This window comes from Hypanus sabinus, chromosome 31, assembly GCF_030144855.1.
Source record: "Hypanus sabinus isolate sHypSab1 chromosome 31, sHypSab1.hap1, whole genome shotgun sequence".
NCBI classification, from domain to species: domain Eukaryota; kingdom Metazoa; phylum Chordata; class Chondrichthyes; order Myliobatiformes; family Dasyatidae; genus Hypanus; species Hypanus sabinus.
In genome coordinates, this window is record NC_082736.1 from 9,820,867 (window position 1) to 9,844,051 (window position 23,185).

General features: G+C 43.4%; 3 protein-coding genes and 1 non-coding gene across 7 annotated transcripts in view; 3 read left to right on the plus strand and 1 right to left on the minus strand.

Moving 5' to 3' along the window:
• The window catches only part of LOC132383852 (uncharacterized), a 110,836-nt gene that overhangs the window by 64,387 nt on the left and 23,264 nt on the right, over positions 1-23,185 (minus strand). The window lies entirely within an intron of this gene.
• trnad-guc (transfer RNA aspartic acid (anticodon GUC)) lies at positions 18-89 on the plus strand. Its single transcript has one exon. It is a non-coding gene; the product is annotated as a tRNA-Asp (tRNA).
• The window catches only part of LOC132383853 (histone H1-like), a 54,181-nt gene continuing 32,285 nt past the window's right edge, over positions 1,290-23,185 (plus strand). Inside the window, exon 1 of one of the 3 annotated variants that reach the window (XR_009508777.1) lies at positions 1,290-1,443. The gene's annotated coding sequence lies outside the window, so the exon portion shown is untranslated. The remainder of the gene's footprint in view (positions 1,444-23,185) is intronic. The other 2 variants (XM_059955051.1, XR_009508778.1) reach the window with 2 other exon arrangements.
• LOC132383879 (histone H2B-like) lies at positions 11,110-22,749 on the plus strand. 2 transcript variants are annotated; one of them, XM_059955078.1, is made up of 2 exons: positions 11,110-11,444; positions 18,497-22,749. In XM_059955078.1, the coding sequence occupies exons 1-2, from the start codon at positions 11,225-11,227 to the stop codon at positions 18,577-18,579; spliced, it is 303 nt and encodes a 100-aa protein (XP_059811061.1). In that variant the 5' UTR covers positions 11,110-11,224; the 3' UTR covers positions 18,580-22,749. The 2 variants fall into 2 exon arrangements, with proteins under 2 accessions (XP_059811061.1, XP_059811060.1); XM_059955077.1 differs by lacking the exon at positions 18,497-22,749 and having other exon boundaries at positions 11,110-12,624.

Consider the following 23,185-nt stretch of genomic DNA (forward strand, 5'->3'; position numbering starts at 1 on the left):
GAGTTTTCACTTGCAGTTCCTCGTTAGTATAGTGGTTAGTATCCCCGCCTGTCACGCGGGAGACCGGGGTTCAATTCCCCGACGGGGAGAAGCAAGAGTTTTGCAACATTCTTCAAGAAGAATATTGTCTTAAAACGACAAATCAAAGCCGACAGAGAACTTGTGTTTACGCGATCAATTCATTGGGCATTGGGAAGGTGGAATAACTCGGGCTGCTGTGAGCCCGGGACGGTAGAGGCTTCCAAGAAGAAAGGGGCGTTCACTCTCTTTCCTCATATGTCCCCTGAGAATCTATATCTCATCACCGTTCGTTGTTAAACTCAGTGATAGATTCCATCACTCCGAGCACATTAAACCGGGGTTTTGTTGTCAGCTATTAACTCCTGCAAAGTCCCACCGAGGAGTAAGTTAACTGACCAATATCAGTCCTGTTCGACGGTGCCGTTCCGAAACGTCCACTGTCTACTCTTTTCCATTGATGTTTCCTGGTCTGCTAAGTTCCTTTAGCATTTTGTGGATGTTGCTCTGATTTCAAGCATCTGCACATTTCTCTTGCTTGTAACCAACATTAACTGTCAGATCGGAACTCATCGTGTGCATCCTCATCTTGTTTTGGTGCTTAAAATGGCTCCAGTCCCCTGCTGTGCACAGGGACACTAAGCTCTCAAAGACCATTCTTGTCTGGGTTGTTTGACATTCTCTGTAAACTTTCCTTGCCACATTCTACATTCACTTGACTTGCTGTAACTTCCACGCTCTCCGCATCCCTTTTGTCTTGCAAAGGAATAATACATGGATTGTGGCTGCTGTTAAATTGCATAGAAAATTCGGCTCTCCACAGTGACCCTGTCATCAACTATCTGAAGAGGAGGACTGATGAAAGATAGGGGGCAGCTGTTCTTTGGGTCATCACTCCACACAGTGCTCCCAGTAAGAAATTTAAACAAGTTTCAACATCAGCTGGAGTATAAACCCCCTTGCCCACTGTACACTGGAGTGACACAAACATCCTTGCAAGGAATGAGGCTAATCAAGTAATGGCCGCGCCGCATTGTTTGGTTGCTTGTCGTCGTCTATTGCCGTTCCTGTTTAAGCCGCCGTTCCTGGAAATCCAACCCACCCCACATCACATCACATCCCATACCGATTCTATTTACAATTCTCGCATGTTTTCTCGTGGCTGCACTGATTGACAGCTCCTTTTGCCCCACCCAGTCACGTGATTCAATCTTCACCGAACACAACGAGCTGACGTCACATATTCAACGACGTTGTTTCCCTGGAAACAGTCCAGGGCGGGGGCGGGGCGAAAAGTCTGAGATGTTGGAGTCGGTCTCTATTTGTTGGTGTTTCGGCTCCACTGTGGGAATCGGCCTCTCCTCTTCCTGCCCACGGAACAGTGAGTGTCTGTCAGCGCCTCACCGCACCGGCTCTCTGCCTCAGGTACAATATTTAAACCATATTTGCACAGTTACATGGATAGGAAAGGTTGAGAGGGACACGGGCCTAATGCAGGCGGATGGGACGAGTTCAGGTCGACAACTTGGTCGGCGTGGATGAGTTTTACCGAAGGGACGGTTTCAGTTCTGTATAAATCACTGACTCTATTTTGGGAGTTAATTCAAGATTCCAGCTGTTCTCTGTGTGAACTAAGTACCCTTCAGATCCCCTTTAAATCTGTCTTTAAACAGTTTTGTATAATTCCAATGAGAGGCAGTTCTTTGGCTGATAAGGCAGGTAGAACACACAACCCTGTCTACCTGTGATGCCACATACAGGGAACTGTGTAACAGTATTAGAGACAGATGCACAGGTACTTCAGTGAGCAAGGCTTGGAGGGATATGAAATTAATGCAGGAAAATGGGATTCGTATAGCTGTGCGTGATGAGGAGCATAAATGTGATGGGCCAGAGGGTTTGTTTCTATCCTGTACAACCCTGACGACAGCAGTCATCCACTGCAGTGGGTTTGTTACCTTCATTCTCAGCTATGAGCCTGTTCCAGTGAACCCCTTATCCTCTGAGAAGATACCTGTACCCTCCCACTGTGATGAAGCTGTCAGCCATCTCTCCTAATATTAACCAGAGGACTTCACCAATTTCCCATATAAAGCACTGTTACTGGTGCACAGGGAATGGGAGCATTTTGGTCACCTTTTGAGGGTTTTGGTTTACTGTGTGACCATTAATACTTTTGTTCAGTAACAAAAGTATTGTCCCTCGTCCTGGGTTCTGAGTGTTTTAGGGAAGTCCATCCTGAAGTCTGTGTTCCAGGTTCCCACTGCACTTTCACAGTTAGTGGTTTCTGCATGTCTATACTGAACATCGAGAATCTGTCTCCACTAACTCAGCCCTGGGTCTGTCTTCTACCCTTGGTGATTCAAATGCTCATCCAGATGGTCCTTAAATATCTGCATGCACCACCCCCACAGGCTGTGTGTTCCAGATTGTAACCCTCAGATCCTCTTTAAACCACACATTTCTCACGTTAAGCCCATGTTCAAAAACACCTCATACTTGTGTGCATTAAGTTCCATCTGCTGCTTTTCCAGCTTGTCCACATCTCATGCCAACATTTGTTTCCATTCCTCACTGTCCACTGCACCCCTAATCTGGGTGTCTCCTACCCTGCCCTGGTGATTCAAATGCTCATCCAGATGGTCATTAAATACCAGCCTACACCATCCCTCAGGCAGTGTGTTCCAGATTGTAAACTCTTTCATTTTGCCACCTGCTCCACATCCTACATCAAGATTTGCTAGCTGCCTTTGCTGTCCATCACACCCCTAACCTTGGTGTCATCTGCAAACTTGCTGATCCAGTCTACCACGTTCTCATCGAGATTGTTAATACAGATGGAAAACAATGGACTCAACACTTGGAAGATCAACCAGGGCAGGATGAACACAGTAATGACAGGTTCCTGAGAACTGTTCGTGACCAGAGACTTTGTGTGTTTCTGCATCGAACACCTCCTCTGATGGCTCACTTGGAATACCTCACTGTGAAATACTTACCCTTCAAACTCCCTTTAAATTTCCCACCTCTCAAATTAAAACTATTTCCTTTAGTTTTACACCCACATCAAGAGAAACTATCTCTGTCTCTCTCACCTCTGTATGTGTCACATAATTTTATCCACCTCCATCACCTCACCCTGCAGATCCTCTTTAAACCTCCAACCTGTGATGTTAAAACTATTCCCTGCAGTTTTAGGAGGGAGAAAACTGTTCCTTCCCATGAAGACCCTAGGGAGTGAACAGTTTCTGTCAATCATTCCTAGTAGTTATCCCCATTGATCCATGAATCTGAATCTTTGTCCCCTGCACCAGCTCATCAGGCACACATTCAGCAGTGGTATCTGTCTGTATCTCCATGCGCTAACAAGTGTCACTGGGAGTAATATAGAGCTTACTACTTTTCAGTTTCTGTCTTATTTCTCTAAATTCACTGCACAGGAACACATCCCTCCTCCTCCCTACGTTGCTATAACCAACATGCACTGTCCACCACGATGTCCGGCTGCTCAACCTTCCCCTTGAAATGTCCTGCAGCTGCTCCAAGACCATAAGACACAGGAGCAGAATTCGGCCATTTGGCCCATCCTGTCTGCTGCCCCATTCTGCCAGGAATAAGAGATCATGACAGATTAACCTTCGCGAACACTCATACCCCACCCCCACAATCAAGAACCTCATCATTCAATATACCCAATGATTTGGCCACATCCGTCTGTGGGGATGAATTCAGAGTCAGAACCAGAATCAGGTTTATTATCACCGGCAGGTGTCAGGAAATTTGTTAATTTAGCAGCAGCAGTTCAATGCAGACATGATAATATAGAAAGAATAAGTAAATTATAGAATGTGTGTGTATATGGATATTATGTAGATTAAATATAGTGCAGAAACAGAAATAACAAATAATATATCAAATACATCTGTATAAGGTTTTGAGTGTTTTAAAGTGACAAACCAAATATCTTCAAACTCCTGATGAAATATCTCCACTGTCTTGCTCTCTTTATACTGTTGCTGCATCGATATGTTGCAACCAAGTTAGATCCTCAGAGATATTGACACCCAGGAACTCAAAATTGTTCCCTCACTCCACTTCTGATCCCTCTGCGGACTGGTTCATGTTCCTTAGCCTTACCCATCCTTCAGTCAACTCTTTTGTCTTACTGACATTAAGTGCAATGTGCACTGAGGTGGAGTGTGGCAAGAAACAGAGGATAGTGATTTCCTGAATTTGAAGAAATCAATGGTCACGCCTTTGAGATTGGAGTCGACACAGTCGGAATGTGAGGCGTTGCTCATTCAACCTGTACTTGGCCTCATTGTAGTAGGAGAGGAAGCCATGGACAGACATGTTGGTGATGGCCCTCCGTTGGTCAGGGTCGACCATGGATATTCTGCCCTCGCTGTGAAAGTCAATATGCAAGCCAGGGTAGTACGTTATATAAAGCAAGCTGTTGCCCATGCAGGGGCTCCTGCTCTCCACGCAGCTGATGAATCCAGTGCAACAACAAAGACTAATGCAGTCAGGCACCAGCTGTGTCACAGGATTGCATGTCTGCATTGAACATCGGACTGACAGGGAATCCAGTTCTGTATTTTTCCTCAGAGTTTACTCCCAATACCTTTCCCTTGAATGGGTCTAGCCTCAAGCCAGTGGGGGTTTGAGATCAGAATTTTCCTTCCACTGGATGAGCTGCCAAATGTGGGTGACAAGCCCCATCTGCCCTAAGCAGTTGGTTATATGATCCCAGTAACCCATTTGCACCTTCCGCTGGCACTAGAAACAGTTCCATCGGGCTTAGTAGCTAAGCCATATGTAAAAGCCAGGAGCTGGATTTGGTTGACAGATGCATTTTGAGGCAGCATTTGATAGGAAGTGCCAGCTTGACCCCATTACCACCCTGACACCCGGTTAAGACAGCTGTAAGGCACTGATATGTGGGTATGGGAATAGGAAACAGAACTAGAATAGGTTGCCACTGGCAGGTCGTGGTTGTTGCAGCTCACAGAGCAAAGGTACTCAGTGCAGAGGTATCCCAATCTGCTTCTGATTAAGTCTCTCATAAAAATCACAGTTCTATTCTCATCTCTCTTTGATATCCTCCCCATGTCTTTCCCTTCCCCCTTTCCCAATCACTATCCCCACTATGAAAGTATTCATGCCTCTTGGAAGTTTTCATGTTTTATTATTTTGCAGTATTGAAAAACAGTGCATTGAATTTGGGTTGTTATGATACTAATCAATGGAAAAAGACTTTTTTTGTCAAAGTGAAAACAGATCTTTACAAAGTGCTCTAATTTAATTACAGATAAAAAAACCACAAAATATTTGCCTGTCCACATATTCACCCCTTTAATATGACTCACCAGATCAATACTGGTCCAGTCAATTGGTTTTAGGAATTGCATAATCAGTTAAGTGGAGATCACTGTGTGCAGTCAAGGTGTTTCAATAGATTGTAGTAAAAATACACTGATATCTGGAAGGTCCAGCTGCTGGTGCATCAGTATCCTGGGAGAAATTACACCATGAAGTCAGATTAACATTCCAAGCAACCTCTGCAAAACGGTTATTGAAAAACACAATTCAGGAGATGTATAAAAAATTCAAGTCACTGAATACCATTGGAGTACAGTTAAGTCACGCCTCCAGAAATAGAAAGAACATGGCAGAGCTGTAAATCTGCCGAGAGCAAGACATCCTCAAAAACTGAGTGACTGTGCAAGAAGGGGCCAGTAAGGGAGTCCACCAAGCGACCTGTGACAACTCTGGAGAAGTTACAGGCCTCAGTGGCTGAGATGGGAGTGACTGAATATACAGCAACTGTTGCCTAGTTGTTTCACTGTCACAACTTTATGTGAGAGTGACAAAGAGAAAGCCACTGATGGAAAAAAACTCTCATGAAATCTCACGTGGAGTTAGTCAGAAACATTGAGGGGGAACTTTGAAACCAGCTGGAAAAAGGTCCCATGGTCTGATGAAACCAAAATTCAACTTTTTGGCCATCTGACTAATCATCAAGTCTGGTGTAAGCCAAACACTGCACATCATCAAAAACACACCATCCCTACCGTGAATTACATTGGAGGCTGCATCACGCTGTAGGAATGCTTCACTACAGCAGGTCCTGGAAGGCTCATAAAAGTAGATGATAAAATGAATGCAGCAAAATGCAGGGAAATCCTGGAGAAAAACCTAATGCAGTCTGCAAGTGAACTGCAAGTTAGGAGAAGGTTTATTTTCCAGCAAGACAATCACCATAAGCATAACAACGAAGCTACACAGGAATGCCTCAAAACAAAGTTAATGTCCAGGAGTGGCCAAGTCAGAGTTCAGACCTCAATCCAATTGAGAATTTGTGGCTGGACTTGAAAAGATCTGTTCGCTCATGAACCACATTCAAACTGACAGAGCTTCAGCAGTTTTCTAAGAAGAAAGGAGAAAATTTTCAGTGTCCAGATGTGCAAAGCGGATAGGGACCTATCTACACAGAGCCAACGGTAATTACTGACAAAGGTGCATCAACTAATGACTGAATTGAAGGAGGTGAATACAAATGCACTGAATTATTTTGTGTTTTATATTTGCAATTAATTTAGATCACTCTGTAGAGATCTGTTTTCACTTTGACACCACAGAGTCTTTTATGTTGATCAGTGTCAAAAAAGCCAAATTCAACGTTTCAAAACAATAAACTTGAAAACCTCCAAAGCAGACTGAATACTTTTGATGGCACTGTGTCCACCCCTTCACCCGCACGTTATAAACAAATCCACCCTGCTCCTTTCCATTTTGCTGATTCCATGTGGAACATTAAACATGTAGGAATGTCAAATTCGCAGTCCAAGTCCCTGTAACCATGTCCCTGCAATAGCTGTTAGATAAAGCACTGTACACAATGTGGAACAGATGGCAACCTGCCCTTTGGCCCACAATATCTGCACCAATCATAATAATGTACTATATAAAGTACTGGTGCGATCTCAGTGTTGTGAGCTGTTTTGGGTCCTTTATCTCAGGAAGGATGAGCTGGATGGGTTACAAAGAATGTTCTCGAAAGTGATTCCAGGATTAAACAGCTTGTCATATGAAGAGTGTTTAATGGCTTTTGGCCTGTCTTCACTGGAATTTAGGAAAATGAGTGTTGACCTAATTGAAATTAAATGGTGAAAGGCCTTGATAAATTGGACGGGCAGAGGATGAGCATCTACCTCTTGCCCAACCCTCTCCTGACTGTTACCCACTTACCTGTCTCCCCAGGCCCCAGAGGGACTACCTGCCTATAGCTACTCTCTATCCCTTCCACTCTTTCCCTGACCAGATGAAAATCATCGAGCTGCATCTCAGGTTCTCTAACACGGTGCATAAGGAGCTGCAGCTCCTGGATTCTTGTTATTTACCTTCTTGATCAAAGCTGCAACATTTGCAACACACCAGCACTGTGGGACCTCACATGTTGTGATTGAGGACGCACTATTCCTTGCGAAATCCCAAGCAATCTACTCACTTGCTTCTTTCACTATTGTAGGATATATTCCTTCAGGTCCTGGAGTCTTTTCCATCTTATTGCTTTTCAGACGTCCCAGCACAACCTCCTCCTTAATCTCAACAAGTCTCTGCACATTAGCCTGCTCCACTCTGTTTTCATTGACATTCAATTTCTTCTCCTCGGTAAATATTTACACAACATTCTCATTTAGTACCTCTGCCACTTGGTCTGACTTCATCCACATCATTCATCCTTTAATCTTGAGTAGACCTTTCCATTCTCTGGTTAGCCTTGTTTTATTAATGCAAATCAAAAGGCCTTGGGATTATCTTTGATCCTACATTGCAAGTAGAGTTTGTGGTGCCATTTGGCCTTTCCTATCAGCTCCTTTAGCATTTCTCTGCTATCTTTATATTCCGAAGATTACCAGTCTGATTTTAGCTTCATAAACCTTCCATATCCTTCAATGTAGGATCTTTCCACTCATCTGAAGTTCCCTTACCTTACTATCCTTGTCCTTGCTCCTTACAGTAACATGCTGATCCTGAACTCTGAGCTGCTGGTATTTAAACAACTCCCACATGTCAGATATGGACTTGTCTGACAGTGGCTGCTCCCAATCAATGCCCCTTGACTTCTGTCTTACTCCGTCCTAACTTGCCCTACTGCAATTCAGTACCTTCATACAAGATCTGTTTTTATTCTTACTCATAACCAAAAAAAAAGTTGCGATTACTGTTCCCAAAATGTTCACTGACACTTAGCAGTCACCAGGCCTTGCTCGTTTCCCTAAACTAATTCCCGTATGTTCTCTTCTCTGGTTGGGCTCTGTACATAATATTTCAAATACTCTTCGGATTCACTGAAGAAATCTCGTGCATCTAAGTATTGAGAAAGATCTAATTAATTCTATGGAAAATAAAGTCCCCCACTAAGACAACCCTGCTTGGCACCTCTCCATAAACATAAACATCTCCGTTCCTGCACCTCCTGGTGGTAATTGGGGGCCAATACGATAATCCCATCAATGTAACTGCAGATTGCCTCTGCAGGCAACGGACAATGGTTTTGTTTGGCCACTTGGTCAGCATGGATGTGTTGGGCTGAAGGGCCTGTTTCTGTGCTACATAACTCAGTGACTACGTCTGCGGCTGTGGCAGAGCGGGACGGACAGTGTCAGTTGTGAGAAGGTTTGGGGGATGTCGACAAGAGAGTGAATGGTTGAGGATGGGACAGATGGAACAGAATGTGGGGAAATGTGAGATCACCCATTCCCAGGAACAAACTGTAAGAGTTATTTCCACATGGGAATGTTCAGAGGGACCTGGGTGTCATAAACAAATCACTTGAGTTAACATGCAGATACTACAAGTAATGAGAGAGCAAACATTATTTTGTCCTGTGATCCAGGAGGAGTGGAGAAGAGGGGTACAGATGTCTCACTGGATTCTATAGGGCCCTGGTGAGAGCACAGCGTGAATGTAGTGTCCGGGTTTGGTCACACTTCCTCAGAAAGGATAACCGTGAAATAGAGGGAGCGCAGTGACTGTTCCCCACACTGACTGGGCTGGTTGCAGGGATGGAGGGTTGGTTATGTGGGAGGAGAGTGAGTGGGTTGGGTCTGTATTCCCTGCAGTCAATGTGAAAATGAGGAAATCCGTTAGATTCTTTCAGGCTGTGACAGACAGTAGGCAAGGGGGATCTTTCCCCTGAATGAGAGCTCCATAACTGAGGAAAACACCCTCAGAATGGTGTGTAAATCACAAACACGAGGGAATCTGCTGATGCTGGAAATCCAAAGCAACACACACAAAATGCTGAAGGAACTCAGCAGGACAGACAGCCTTTATGGAAAAGTGTAAACAGTCGACACTTCGACACTTCGGGCCGAGACCCTTCCATCAGTTCTCATCCTGGTGATGATTCTCAGCCCGAAGCATCGGCTCGTTACTCTATTTCATAGATGCTGCCTGGCCTGCTGACTTCCACTAGCATTTTGCGTCTGTTGCTCAGAATGAGGTGACAAGCATTCGAGGTGGAAATGAGATGATATTTATTTAAGCTGAGCACAAAGAACTTCTGCATTCCTTATATAAGTAATCTGGAGCCTCAGGTGCTGGACTGAGTCAAAGCTGAGATCAACAGTGTCTGGGAGAATTTTAGTCACTAAATGAGTCCATAAGACAATCAGATATAGGAGCAGAATTCGGCCATTTTGCCTGTTGATCCTTCTCTGGCATTTCATCATAACTGATCATTTTTTCCTCTTAGTCCCAATCGCCTTCCTTCATTTGTATCCCTTCATTCCCTGATCAATCAAGAATCCATCAATCTCTGCCTATACCCAGTGATTTTGCTTCCAGAGCTGCCTGTGGCAAAAAATTCCACCGATTCACCACTCTCTGCCTGAAGAAACTCCTCCTCATCTGCATTCTGAAAGGATGCCGCTCTATTTTGAAGCTGTGTGGTCTGGTTGTAATAAATAAAGACAGGTGTAAATTTAAAGTAGGAAAGTTGAACCTTACTAGGAGGTAAGACTCAGAAGATTGTACTACCCAAACGGTCAAAATAAAGCCAAGTAACAAGGTCTAAAATACCCACAACATGCAGGATTACATTCCTCTCATAATCTTGGCCCATGGGATAAACACAAGCTGGGCCTGATCAACCCTGCCTGGTTCACCTGGGTGTTGATGTCTCATGCTTAAAGACCGGAAACCGACAATGACCCAGGTTGCATTACTAATGATGTGTCCCTTTGCACACCCAGTTCATTAAGCCAAGTGGTGTCGGACCACATTAATGAAAGGCATCGGCTAGATCAAAGTGGCTCCACTACACGTCCCGATCCACCATAGCCCCACGTATCTCACCATACTAAACTCCACAGCTTTATCTCTCCCAGCCTCACGCATACATCCACCAGCCCTACCCTGAAACCTAATCCTCAGGTCCAAGGGGGCACACACCCCGATTAACCAAACCCCCACAAACCCAATGTGTAAGGAGGAGGAAAATCCAATAAAGGCAAGAGTTGGTCCTGGTTAGTGAAGGTAGGCGGGATCAAAGTGGCAGCGTTGCGTGACACTTAATCGAGAGTGACGAGATGAAGAAGCACAAGAGGTGTGATTCTCCCACTGCCCGCACGGTCTCTTTGTTATTTTAATTTTGATCTGATAGTCCTCTGTCTGTTTGAATATTTTGGTATAATTCATATTTAATTCCAGTTTGTTTTTTGTCAGTGTTGAGTCTAATGCAATGTGTCTGTGATGCAGCTACAAGTACGTTGTTCCTTTCTCCTGGGCATAAATAAACTCGATTTGAACTTTTCATTGAAATGTCCAAACCTCTCCTTCGCTCTCTTGCTGCCCTGTGTCATGAACTAAACGTTTTAGTCTTTAATTTTACTATATTTCATCTGATTTTATTTGCATTCTACTTTTGAAATTTGCGTTTCCCTTTTCAATTTTAGCCCGCACCCCCGCCTGTCTCTGCCATTCTGTACTTCCTCCTGCATTAAACAACAGCGGTAACCACCACGCATTGGCGCCGCCTCCCGTCCCCCGGCGTTCCAATTGGTGATTCCTTTCTTCAAACAGCCAATGAAAATGCTCAGCATTCCTATCCTCATTAACATATCACTTTGGGCGCTGCCTATTTAATCCGGGCTCCAAACAGCTTCTGCTTATTATTGTGTTTGAAGCCGACGGGGAAATGCCTGATGCACCGAAACCCGCTCCCAAGAAGGGCGCCAAGAAAGCTCCGTCCAAACCGACGAGCAAATCTAGCAAGAAGCGCAAGAGGTCGAGGAAGGAGAGTTGCGCCATCTACATCTACAAAGTGATGAAGCAGGTTCACCCCGACACCGGCATCTCCTCCAAGGCCATGACCGTCATGAATTCATTCGTGAACGATATTTTCGAGCGCATCGCGGGTGAGGCTTCCCGTCTGGCCCATTACAACAAGCGGTCTACCATCAGCTCCCGGGAGATCCAGACCGCCGTGCGCCTGCTGCTGCCCGGGGAGCTGGCCAAGCACGCCGTGTCCGAAGGGACAAAGGCGGTGACCAAGTACACCAGCTCCAAGTAAAGACAAAACAAACGGGAAAATCAAAGGCTCATTTAAGAGCCACTCACGTTTTCATTAAAAGAGTTATTCAATGTTGAGACATGGATGTGAGGTAAATTTGTAAGTTTCTTGTTGACACGCTCATTCAGAATCTTATTTCCGTTACTCAGAACTTGCTGTCCACTCTTCAGCGTAATCCCGATTTCTCTGTTAATTCCTGCCCTCTGCACAGACACGGAATCGCTACGCACCCCTTCCCCGTTGTTACTTCTAGGTCAGGAGTCGGCAACCTTTACCACTGAAAGAGCCATTTGGACCCATTTCCCACAGAAAAGAAAACACTGGGAGCCACAAAACCCATTTGATATTTAAAATGAGATAACACTGCACACAACGCTTTTTTTGTCTTTATGCTATGTATAAACAAACTATAATGTGTTGCATTTATGAAATTGATAAACTCCTGCAGAGAAAATGAAATTACATTTCTGCATGCAACAAAAACATTTTGAACTCCGAAAAAAAGACGTTGGGTTGAAGGTTACTTTTAAGTAAAATACTCAGTCTATTTGAGTCCTTCTTGTATTTATGAAAAACGCCGAACTTAAACTGTCCGCCAGCAGCAAACCAAAAATAACGTCAGCCAGCTGTCACCCTGAAAAATAAAAGGACTATTTCACTGAACAATGAAAAAATATGAATATACCTAAAATAATAGGCAATTAAAATATTTATCATACTTGGTTAATGGGATTTCTGCTCCTGGACTTCAGCGCACAGCGTCTGCACATCAGGGCTATATGACGTCACCTTCATCGCAAGCTGTTATCTGTGAGGCGTGCACGATGTTTGTTTTTAATAAAGTTCATGTTGGAGAACACCTGCTCACATACATATGTGGATCCAAAGATCGACAGGACTCCAAGCGCATACTTCTTAATGTTTACCTAAGTGTCGGGGATAGCATTCCATGTTTCGAACACAAGTTTGTCCGATTTGGAGAGGTTTTCAATATCACTCCATTTGTGATTCTGAGCAAGAACGGACTTCTGACGGGCCACATCTTCAAGGTCTGCTGTCAAGCGTCTAAACTTGGACACCCATATGTCTTTGTCGGCTATGTCGGCCAGTTCCAGCTCAAGATCAGGTTGACTCACACCTGCCAATGCAGTCGTATTCAGTTGGGATGGATCGATGCTTAGGGGGTGGCCGGGAAGGATAATGTGTTTTTTTCCTCTCTAAACTCACAGAAGTGTTTCCCAAACGATGCTTGGATTGCGATGATTGCAGAATGTAATACTCCGAATTAATCATGACGTGAGCATGTTTGAACTCTTTCAAATTGGGGAAGTGAGACAATGTGCCTTTCTGTAAATCTCTGGCAAGCACTGTGAACTTGCGCTCGAATGCCAAAACATCCTCCAACATGTGCAGGGCTGTGCGTCCTTTCCCCTGAAGAGCTGCGTTCAGTGTGTTCATGTGCGCTGTCATGTCTACCATGAAGTGTAGCTTTTCCAGCCACACTGGCTGTTCCAGCTCAGAAAAGGTGAGCCTTTGCTGCCCAGGAAAGTTCTCACTTCTTCTGGACACGCAACAAAGCGTTTCAGCACCTCCCCTCTGCACAGCCACCGGACTTTGTTATGCAGCAGGAGATCAGAATATGCGTTTTCCAGCTCGTCCAGTAACAAACGGAATTGACGGTGATTTAAACTTTTTGCCATTATTTTATTGACAATCTGAATGACAACATCCATTACTTCTGTGCATTCCGGAGGAAATGTTTGAGCGCACAGTGCCTCTTGGTACAAGGTGCTGTGAAAAGTCAGCAGCTTTCTGACCAGCGACTTCTGCAGTAAAGCCACAAATCCCTTGTGCGCTCCTGTCATACTTGGTGCCCCATCAGTAGCTACTGACACCAGGTGGGTGATCTTTATTCCTTTGGCTCTTAAACAATTCAAGACAGCCTCATAGATGTCTCCCCCCCCCCCCCCGTGTATGGCCTTTTAGAGGCGGTATTTGTTCAATGTCTTTAGACTCGTCACAGGCAATTGAGTAGGCCACAGCTGAATTGATGTCTTTAATTTGCTTGTCTTCTGCAATTCTTATGGTTCTGTCTTTGACAGTCTTTGCAGAGAGGGGCATATCCCTGATTTTCTGCACAATTTCACTCTTGTTTTTAAAGCCCGTGAATAGATGTTCTGAAATCTTAATGAAAGATTCTTTTATATATTTACCATCTGTAAACTGCTTCCCGTGCCTGACTATTTCCTGAGCGGCAACAAAACTAGCATATGTAGTTGATTTTCCAGACTTCATCCACTTCTTGAAATGATTTTTGCTCAGATCAACCTTACGCATCAGTTCTGAAACGGCTTTTTTTCTCTCATCTCCATCCGGATATTTTTGAGCAAAGGCTGCGTGTTTATTCTGGAAATGTCTTGCGACATTTGATTTTTTGTCATTTGCTACTTTCTCATTGCATATTAAGTATACCAGTAAACCAGTCTCGTCAGCAGTGAAAGCAAATGAATCTGCCCACGTATCATTAAACATTATGTTTTCTTCAGTCACTATTCTTTTTTTAGAATTCTCCATAGTTAGCCTACCTTGGATTGAAAAATTAAAAAAAATCGCGCACTGGCGGGTGTCAGGCATTGGCAGTGGTGACGTATATTAATAGCGACAAAAAACACGTTTTATTTAGATTGTACAAGATCACGATAATCTTCAAATTTAGAATTACATTTCAAAAACTAACAAACTAACGTAAGATACATTTTAATTAAATACTCATCATTTATTTTCCAAAGCCACAGGGAGCCGCAGCACAGAGATGAAAGAGCCGTGGGTTGCCGACCCCTGTTCTAGGTCATCAAATTCCCCTAACGTGACACTAATTGTTTCTGGTTTAGTTACTGCGGGGAATGCAGTTCATTAAGTTTTGTCCCATTTTGTTTACTTCTCTTAACTACATTCCAACGCGAGTGCCGAACACTGTCACGGTTCGTTCAGAATATTTCTGAAGCCCACTTTCTGAAGGGCGACCCGATGCTAAACTGACTTTAGTCTACACAATGACCGACCGCGAACAGACGCTGACAAACGGTTTTATTCGAATCATTTATCAATTGATGGAAGTCGGTGAACTAAATTACCAGACACCATCACAATATTAACTATACTTGGTTTAAATATTTTGGACTTCAGTAACGTGGGTAAAGGGTCGACAAACAAACCTGTTGTGGTTTAATTTTAGCAACAAAGGCGTTTTTGGTGTTTTGCAATTTTGAGTTTATTTCGGCGGTTAGACGGTTATTTTTTGCGCTTCAGTCGTTGCTGTCTCTTGACTGGTGAAGAAAGCAGCTCCCTAATTGGAATATTTGTTCTTTCCAATCAGATCAGTCACAGATTCACCAATCATTAACATCCCAGTACATTCCCCCAGACTCCATAAGAAGGGCACTTTCCGGAAGCCTGATTTTCAATAGTCAAGACCTCAAGTTAATTTCTGAAAAAAAAAATCTATCTGCTGTTGTATGTATTCAGGGAACCTGGTTGCTACCACATTTAAGTTCTTCTTTCCGAGATTATATTGTAATTGGGCGTTGTGTTGCAAGTTTCATAACGAGAGGGCTTAACGTTTTGGATATAAATGAAATGTATGAGGCATTTGAAGACATATGTTCTTCCACAGGTAGGGGCTTTAAAGTGGTATATTATTATAACCATTGTGGAAAGTTTTTGATTGATTTGTTGGAGAGTATACGTTGGAGTCCCTTAGCTCACTAAGGGTTGTATGGTGTGGGGATTTTAACACATAGTTAGTAAACTGTGGGTTTGTTCTCAGAATGATGGATGGTTTGATTGTAGAGGAGTTTTAGATATTTCACATCTTGTGTGTTTTAATGGTGGGAGAGGAACAAGATTTAATGTGCACAATAGTTAGGAAACTACTGTAAATGCAACTTTAGTTTTGAACATTGGAGTGAGTCCTGAGATGTCATGGGTGATGAAGCATTGGGAAGTGACAATTTCCCTGTATTTGTAAGCTTGGGTATGGATTTATATCAGGGACAGGAGGCCACTTTTAGGAGGTGGAACTTTAGTAAAGCAAATTGGGAGAAGTTTTAATGATTTATGTGGTGAGCATCTGTATGAGCTGAATGGTGAGTATGATGTGGTTTTCTGCAAAGAAACATCACATTATTCATCAAACTGGGGTGGATGAGATTCATATTAAAAAGTGCATTAATAGCAGAAAGGCTGTACCCTGGGGGTCGGAGGAGTGTGCAGAGACAATTATTGAGAGAAAGTTAAGAAGTACTGTATCACTCACTGAGTGATCATATTAAGTGTAGCAGGTCACAGGCCGTGGTGAGGAAAGTAACGAAGGTTGTGAAAAAGATTTAATGGAGGTCATATTGTGATAGTATTGGAAGGACTATTAAACTTGGAGATGTTTGGGGAATGATTAACAAAATGGGGGTGCGGGATTCACAGTGTTCCCAGTATTGATTGAAAAAGTTAATACAATTGTTCCTGAAAGAGAGAAGGTTGAGTACTGGCTCGGTCATTTGCTGCAATTCATAATCAAAATTGTTTAAGAGACTAAAGAATGTAGGGATAAGCTTTTAAGAGAATACTTTAATATATTGGAAACCAGCTGTAGCAATGATAGTGATGTAGAGTTTCCTTTGTGTGAATTGAAGGAAGCTATTAATAGTACAGGTCAGATGACTCCAGGAATGGATGATACATGTTATTGCATGTTTAAACGTATGGCCAACAACTCTTTTGAGATAATATTGCAATTTTTGAATCATACTTGGACTTCCAGGCCATCTTCCCTCCTCATGGAAAATGGCAATTGTAGTGTCTTTTCTAAAACCTGGGAAACCCCTGTTGGATACTTCTAGTTATCACTGATGTCCCATTTGTGTAAAGTTATGGAATTTATGGTGATAGAATGGTTGAGTAATATTTTGGAAAAGAGAGGTAATGTGCTTTTGTTAATATTGTTACGTATTCAGGCAACAATAAATATATGAGTTCGGCAAGGGTTTCATAACAAACAACACGTTTATTAAACACAGAAAACAAACCCCCCAAAAGTAAACAAACACTACCGTAACCGGAAACAGCTGCTGAGCGGCTGTTCAAACAGTTCGTAAAGTGATATTCCAAAAACAGTTCTTTAAAGTGGTATTGCCAAAAGTTCGATATGCTCACAGTCCATTTAAAAGGAGAGACTTTATAAGACGATTTAGGTTCTCTTTCACGTCGCTTGCTTCGATCCCCGACGTCGAACTTCCCACGAAGAATTCACGAAACAGAACGGCTTAAAGGCACTGACCTTTCCTTCTCCACTACCTTCAATCCTTTCTAGTTAAACCTAGGGATTAACACGAAGATAGTCAACAAAATCCTTCCAAATAAGGATCAAACAAATGTCGCCCCTGTTTCACCGTAGGAAGCGATTTTCCTCGATCTTTAACTTCCAACTTCGAATCTTCACTCTCCACTAATTTCGAACTAACAGAATCATAAAGAACCTGCTGGCAATGACCTCTTAAACTTTAGGCATTAAATAAAAACTTCATCCTTCAGCTAAACTGCGTCATCACTTCAAACACGCAGTGGCATGGAGTCAACCTGGCAAATCCAGCCACGAACTGTCCCTCCTCACAGGGTGGGGTCTACCTTTTATAACCTGTAAAAAAAAAAAACCCGTCACATGATCTCTACTGGTGGGAAAATGACGGCACAACCATCACAAGACCATCACCTCAAGTCCAGTACAGCTTCAACCCCAGTCACATGACAAGGGCACCACTGTCATGTGTCACGAGTACGTAACAATATTCTGGATTAATTTGAAGGGCAAATGCTGGTTCAATGCCACATGTCCCAAAAGCTGTCAATATTTTTATGCAGAAAACTCAGCATCTACTTCAACACAGCAAGCTTCCACAAAAAATATAATCAATGAAAATGTCAATCCATGGCCTCCTATACTGTCCCAATGAGGCCACACTCAGGTAGGAGGAACAACACCTTGTATTCTGCCTGGGTAGCCTCCAATCTGATTGAATGAACATTGATTTCTTCATCTTCTGGCCATGCCTCCCCTCCATCGTCATTCCCCGTCCCCTTTTCACTTTTGTTACCTGCCCATCACCTCCCTCGAGTGTTCCTCCTCAATCTTCTTTCTTCCATGGCCTTCTGTTCTCTTTATCAGACTCCACCTTCTCCAGCCCTGTATCTCTTTCACCACTCAACTTCCCAGCTCTGGACTTCATCTGTCCCCCCCCCCCCCCTCCCAGTTCCACCTATCACTTTGTGTTTCTCGCTCCCCTCCCCACCTTTAAAATTTACTCCTCATTGTTTTTCAGCATTTTGTGTGTGTATTCCTTGGATTTCGAGCATCTGCAGATTTTCTCCTGTTACTCAATGACAACGGGCATTTTGTATGACAACTGTCAAAGTCCCACTCACTGAGAAATGTAGATATGAAACCCAAGGTTCAGCAGATGCTGAGAATAAACTGCAAAGTACCACACACAAAGTACTGCAGGAACTCAGCAGGACAGGCAGCATCTAAGCAAAGGAATAAACAGTCTAGATAGGATGAAGTGTCTTGGCCCATAATATTCATTATTTATTCCTTTCCATAGATGCTGCCTGGGCTACTGAGTCCCCCCAGCATTTTGCAAACATAAACCTCCTTTTTCAGTCAATCAGTTGCCAAATGTTTCTGAACTTTCATTTGTAGCCTCATCCTCCTGGTCTGAATCCTTCCTTCTACACCCTGTAAACTTGAGGCTCCATCACGTCTGGAGTCCCAAAGCCCTCATTAGTGTAGAGCCCTCTTGTTTCTGCTCCATCGAATATTTAACCACCATTCTGCTCATATTTCAGAGGACAGCATTGTATTGCAACAGCCCGGCTGTGTAAGGCACAGCCCTTCAAAATCTGTGAAAATGACCCAAAACAATGAATAGAGCAGAACACGAAGATTTTAACCACACAAGACGTCATCCTTGGTCCAGAGCTGTGAGGAATGAAGACTATTTGGGGCAAAACCCTAGTGAATTCATCTTCTGCAGTTTCCAGAAAGTTATGGATTTAATTCAAAGTAAACCTCTGCAGTCACAGGCTGAGCAGTTGCAAAATGTATATTTTAGGGTGAGTGACAGGTGAACAGCAGTGATGGATTTGAAAGCTCTGGTGTAGAATAGGAACGTGAGCTGGTACTAGATGAACTGAGTGGCCTCTCTACTATACATTAGCTGTGTGACAGGCAGGAAGCTCCTGAGACACAAGATTTGAAATAGAGCTGATTAATTTGTCACAGATCTACAACATTAATGCCAGAGTATTTTCAGACTAACATCAGCAGAACAAACACTCCAATGCTCTGGGTCCAGGGTTCAGTCACAATATCTGCAGAATCTGATATTGACAGTCTCACATGAACTTCCAAATAGATTCAGTCATCATGATGGTTAAAATGTTCATCTAGAGCTTTATTAAACTTCTTCCCTGATGTCAAGTTGCCAGTGTTTCTGCAGGTGGGATTACTGAGTAAATTTCTTTGCTGACACAAGACCGAAGTGTGTCCTCTATGTATTTTAAACTCACTGGAGCCTCACAAAATGGCTGAACCGATTGAATCTCCTCCCACACTTGGAACAGGTGAGAGACAGAGACAACTGAGCCAAGTCTAGCTGCTCACCGGTGTGACCCGGCTGATGGCGTAAGAGCCATGTGACTGAATGAATCCTCTCCCACACACGGAGCAGGTGAATGGCCTCTCCCCCTGTGAACTGGCTGGTGTATCTGCAGGTTCAGTGGCCTGGTGAATCCCTTGCAAAATGAGAGGAAGTGAATGTCAGCTCAGTGGTATCAACTCTGTGGCCATTTATCAGGTCAGATCAAGGACATGTCAGTGTATTGGGGTTCTCCTTGCTCAGACTGGTATGCTGTCCTCTCAACCATCTCCTCCTTCACATTCAATGATTAGTAGTATTCGAATGTCGGGGAACTGATAAACACATGAGAATAGACACACTGTTGTGTTTGAGATTCTCAGACATAAATTCCTTGCCTTTTCTGCCCTGTAAAATGTTTGCAAAGAAGACCAATAGGTGAAAGACAACATTTCAGCTGAGATTATTTAGTTTTTTCATTGATGTCTGATGTCACACTGTTACAGAGAGGCTGAACACAATTTGGTGGATCAACACTTCTAACTGGGAATAGTTCAGGCATAAGGACACAACATCAGATTCTCTGTATTCCTCTCTGCCCTTCATCAAGCTGTGACTTGGCTCAGTTTGTCTCTCTCCATTAGTACAGCTTCACATTCCGGGTATCTCCCACAGACCTACTAAGAACACGCATTTGTTGGCATTTGTCAGTGGTAAAGTCAGAGTCAGCAATGCCATTGAACCTGAAGAGAATGTGATCAGGCTTTCTCGTTGCAGACTGACACTGCGGTATTCTTGTGGTGTGAATGCTACTGGTACCCAGTATGTTATTGTGGATTTTTACAATTAAAATGGCATGGGGCATTTTATGTTTAGGGACAACTGTAACAACTCATTTATTATCCTCCAAACACAGAAACAAAGCACGGTTTAAAATTAAATGACATAATTACATCATAACATCTGTCCAGCCTTTTAAAGAGAAACACAACTCAATGTTGGTGGTTGTTAATTCTGCATGTTTCCACCCATTACATTAATCTACACAGACACCCCTCCCCCCCAGTCCTCTCACTGCTCCCCCTCTGTGATTGTTATAGCAGTTTATTTCCTTTCAATGTCAGTTCTGTCCGTTTGACAACCTTCCTCACCACCCACAACTGCACCAACATTCATATCATCAGTGATCTGATCAGCCCGTGTGTATTTTAATCAGATCATACAGAGGCCCCATCACTGATCACTGTGGACACACTGGTTACATAGCTACAGTCAAAATCATTTTCAATTCCATCAGTCCGAATGTTGCTACATGATACTGTTACGTACCCCGAAACTGGGTATCTTACCAGCAAAGAGAGAAGTGTCCGTTTGAGTCTGGTGATACTATTTTCAACAATATTTATTAGCAAAAATATACAAAATAATATCAATGCGAATATACGTTAACAATACTAAACCTAAAAGTGCAGGTAGAATAATAATCACTAGTGAAACAAGCTCCATCGTTGTCTAGGGGATAATGAATTGTCAGATGGATATATAAAGTTCCGTTCAGTTCATGCAGGTTGTGGTAGTTGTTTGTCGCGGTGTTTCAATTGTTGAGACAGAGAGAGAAAACGTGGGAACAGTAACAGCTATTATCTTGCCAACCTTCCTTTATCATTTTGACCCGTCGATACGTTGTGGTTGTGGCCATTCACGTATGACCCCTCCGTCCTTCAGCTAGTCCATTCTTCCGTGGTGGACTCGTCACCCAGGCAAGGGTGGACAACACACAAGCCCCCACCAGTCTCGCTACAAAACACTGTGAGTTAAAAGTTACCAACCCTTCGTTTGGTCTCCGGTATCCCACCCTGTCTCGTGAGGTTCTGATGCTCACTAGCGTTTCTGCTGGTGTGTCTGAGGGGTGTTACCCCAGACCTCACTTTTATCCCCACTCACGGGGTTTCAGGTGTCAGTCAGGTTGGGATGATGTAACCCATCAAACCAGCCCACTCTGGTTGCCCCCTGAGGGGTTTCAATGAATAGAAATGTACCAAGTAAACAATCCTTCTCCACATGACAATAGTAGTAAATCAATGGCTTTTGTCAGTAGGAGACGTTCCATCTCAGCTGTGTCTCTCTCTCATTCTCTTTCATGAGCTGTTATCAATAACAACTGCTCTGGCAACTTTCCTTTATCTTTCTTACTTCCTTGATAACAGCATTGAAATAGTAGTGATCTGCGATTCTCCAAAAGGCGGGGGGGGGGGGGGCATGGGCGATATTGCACCCTTCTGCTCATCAGAGTTGTTCGTCCTTCGTAACAATACAGATCATTCAAACCCTCCCACACAGAGACTCAAGGGAAGTTACATATTTATCACAAGCCCAGAGTTGGATTCAATGGTCTGGTATTGTTGCTCTGGATGCTCTGCTGCAAAGTCCATTCAGAGTAGTTCAATGTAACCAGATACATCATCCCTGAGGTACCAATATACAACATTGTGTCACAAACAAGAGAAAATCTGCAGTTGCTAGAAATCCAAGCAACACACACAAAATGCTGAAGGAACTCAGCAGGCCAGGCAGCATCTGTAGGACAAAAAAATACAGTCAATGTTTCAGTCCAAAAACATTCGGCAAGACTGGAGACAAAAAAGATGAGGAGCAGAGTTAAAAGGTGGGGATAAGGGAGAGAGAAAACAAGGTGATGGGTGAATCTTGAAAGCGAGGAATGAAGTAAAGAGCTGGGAAGATTGCTGAAAGAGAGAGAAGGCCATGGAAGAAAGAAAAGAGGGGAGGAGCACACGGCAGAGGTGATGGGTGGGCAATGTGAGAGAAGAAAAAGGGGAGGGGAACTGGTAAGGGGGGCATTACCAGACATTCAAGAATTTGACGTTCATGCTATCAGTTTGGAAGCTACCCAGATAGAAAATGTTGTACTTCCAAGCTAAGTGTGGCCTCATTGCATTGTATGATTTTTATTTAAGAAGCAAACTTGATCTAATCAGAGTTCTATAGTAAGACTGAATCTGAAAGAACTTAATACATTTACACTGCATGAGAAATTGGATGATACAGTGTGAAGTCCAACTGCCACACTGTACCAGACAGTGACGGGTACAGAATGAATCCCGCACTCTCACACTGTACTAGAGAGTGACAGGTACTGAATGAACCCCACACTCTCACACTGTACCAGAGACTGACAGATACGGAATGAACCCCCACTTTCACACTCTACCAGAGACAGATGGGTAAAGACATTCTGTTGTTTAACAAACATGGACAACCCTCATTACCACCTCAGTAGCACCACTTTGACCACTTCATAATGCAATGGGCTCTTGTTGAAATTCTGCTACCTCTTTATAATTCTGTAGAGTATGTTTTTATTTTGTAAATGTTGTGTCTCCAATACTGTGTGTCTTTGAATCTGCTGTAAGCCAGTTGTATATAACAATAAACAACTTTCACCCTCACTCTGAAATGGGTCTCTCATGATGACTTTCGATTTCCTGCTGCCATGTTTCATTACATAAATGTTTCATACTTTCAAGTGTGTGTTTTTCTCATACCATCTGCTTTTCTATCAGATACGATAGGTTGAATGGCCGAATACTGCGCCTGTACTTTATGATCCATTTTGTATTTTCGATTTCCTTCCTGCCGAATTACCCAACAGCGGCAACTCCCAGCGATCAGCGCCAGTTCCCAGTCCACGGTGTTACCCAAATGGGCAGTGGAGAGAGACAAAGCAGGTTCACCCCGATACTGGCATCTCCTCCAAGGCCATAAGCATCATGAACTCGCTCGTGAACAATATCTTCGAGCGTATCGCGGGTGAGGCTTCCCGCCTGGCCCATTACAACAAGTGGTCAACCATCACTTCCCGGGAGATCCAGACCGCTGT

Excerpts from the sequence above, each read along its gene's own strand:
- LOC132383879 (XM_059955077.1), top strand. The coding sequence starts at position 11,225 with ATGCCTGATGCACCGAAACCCGCTCCCAAGAAGGGCGCCAAGAAAGCT.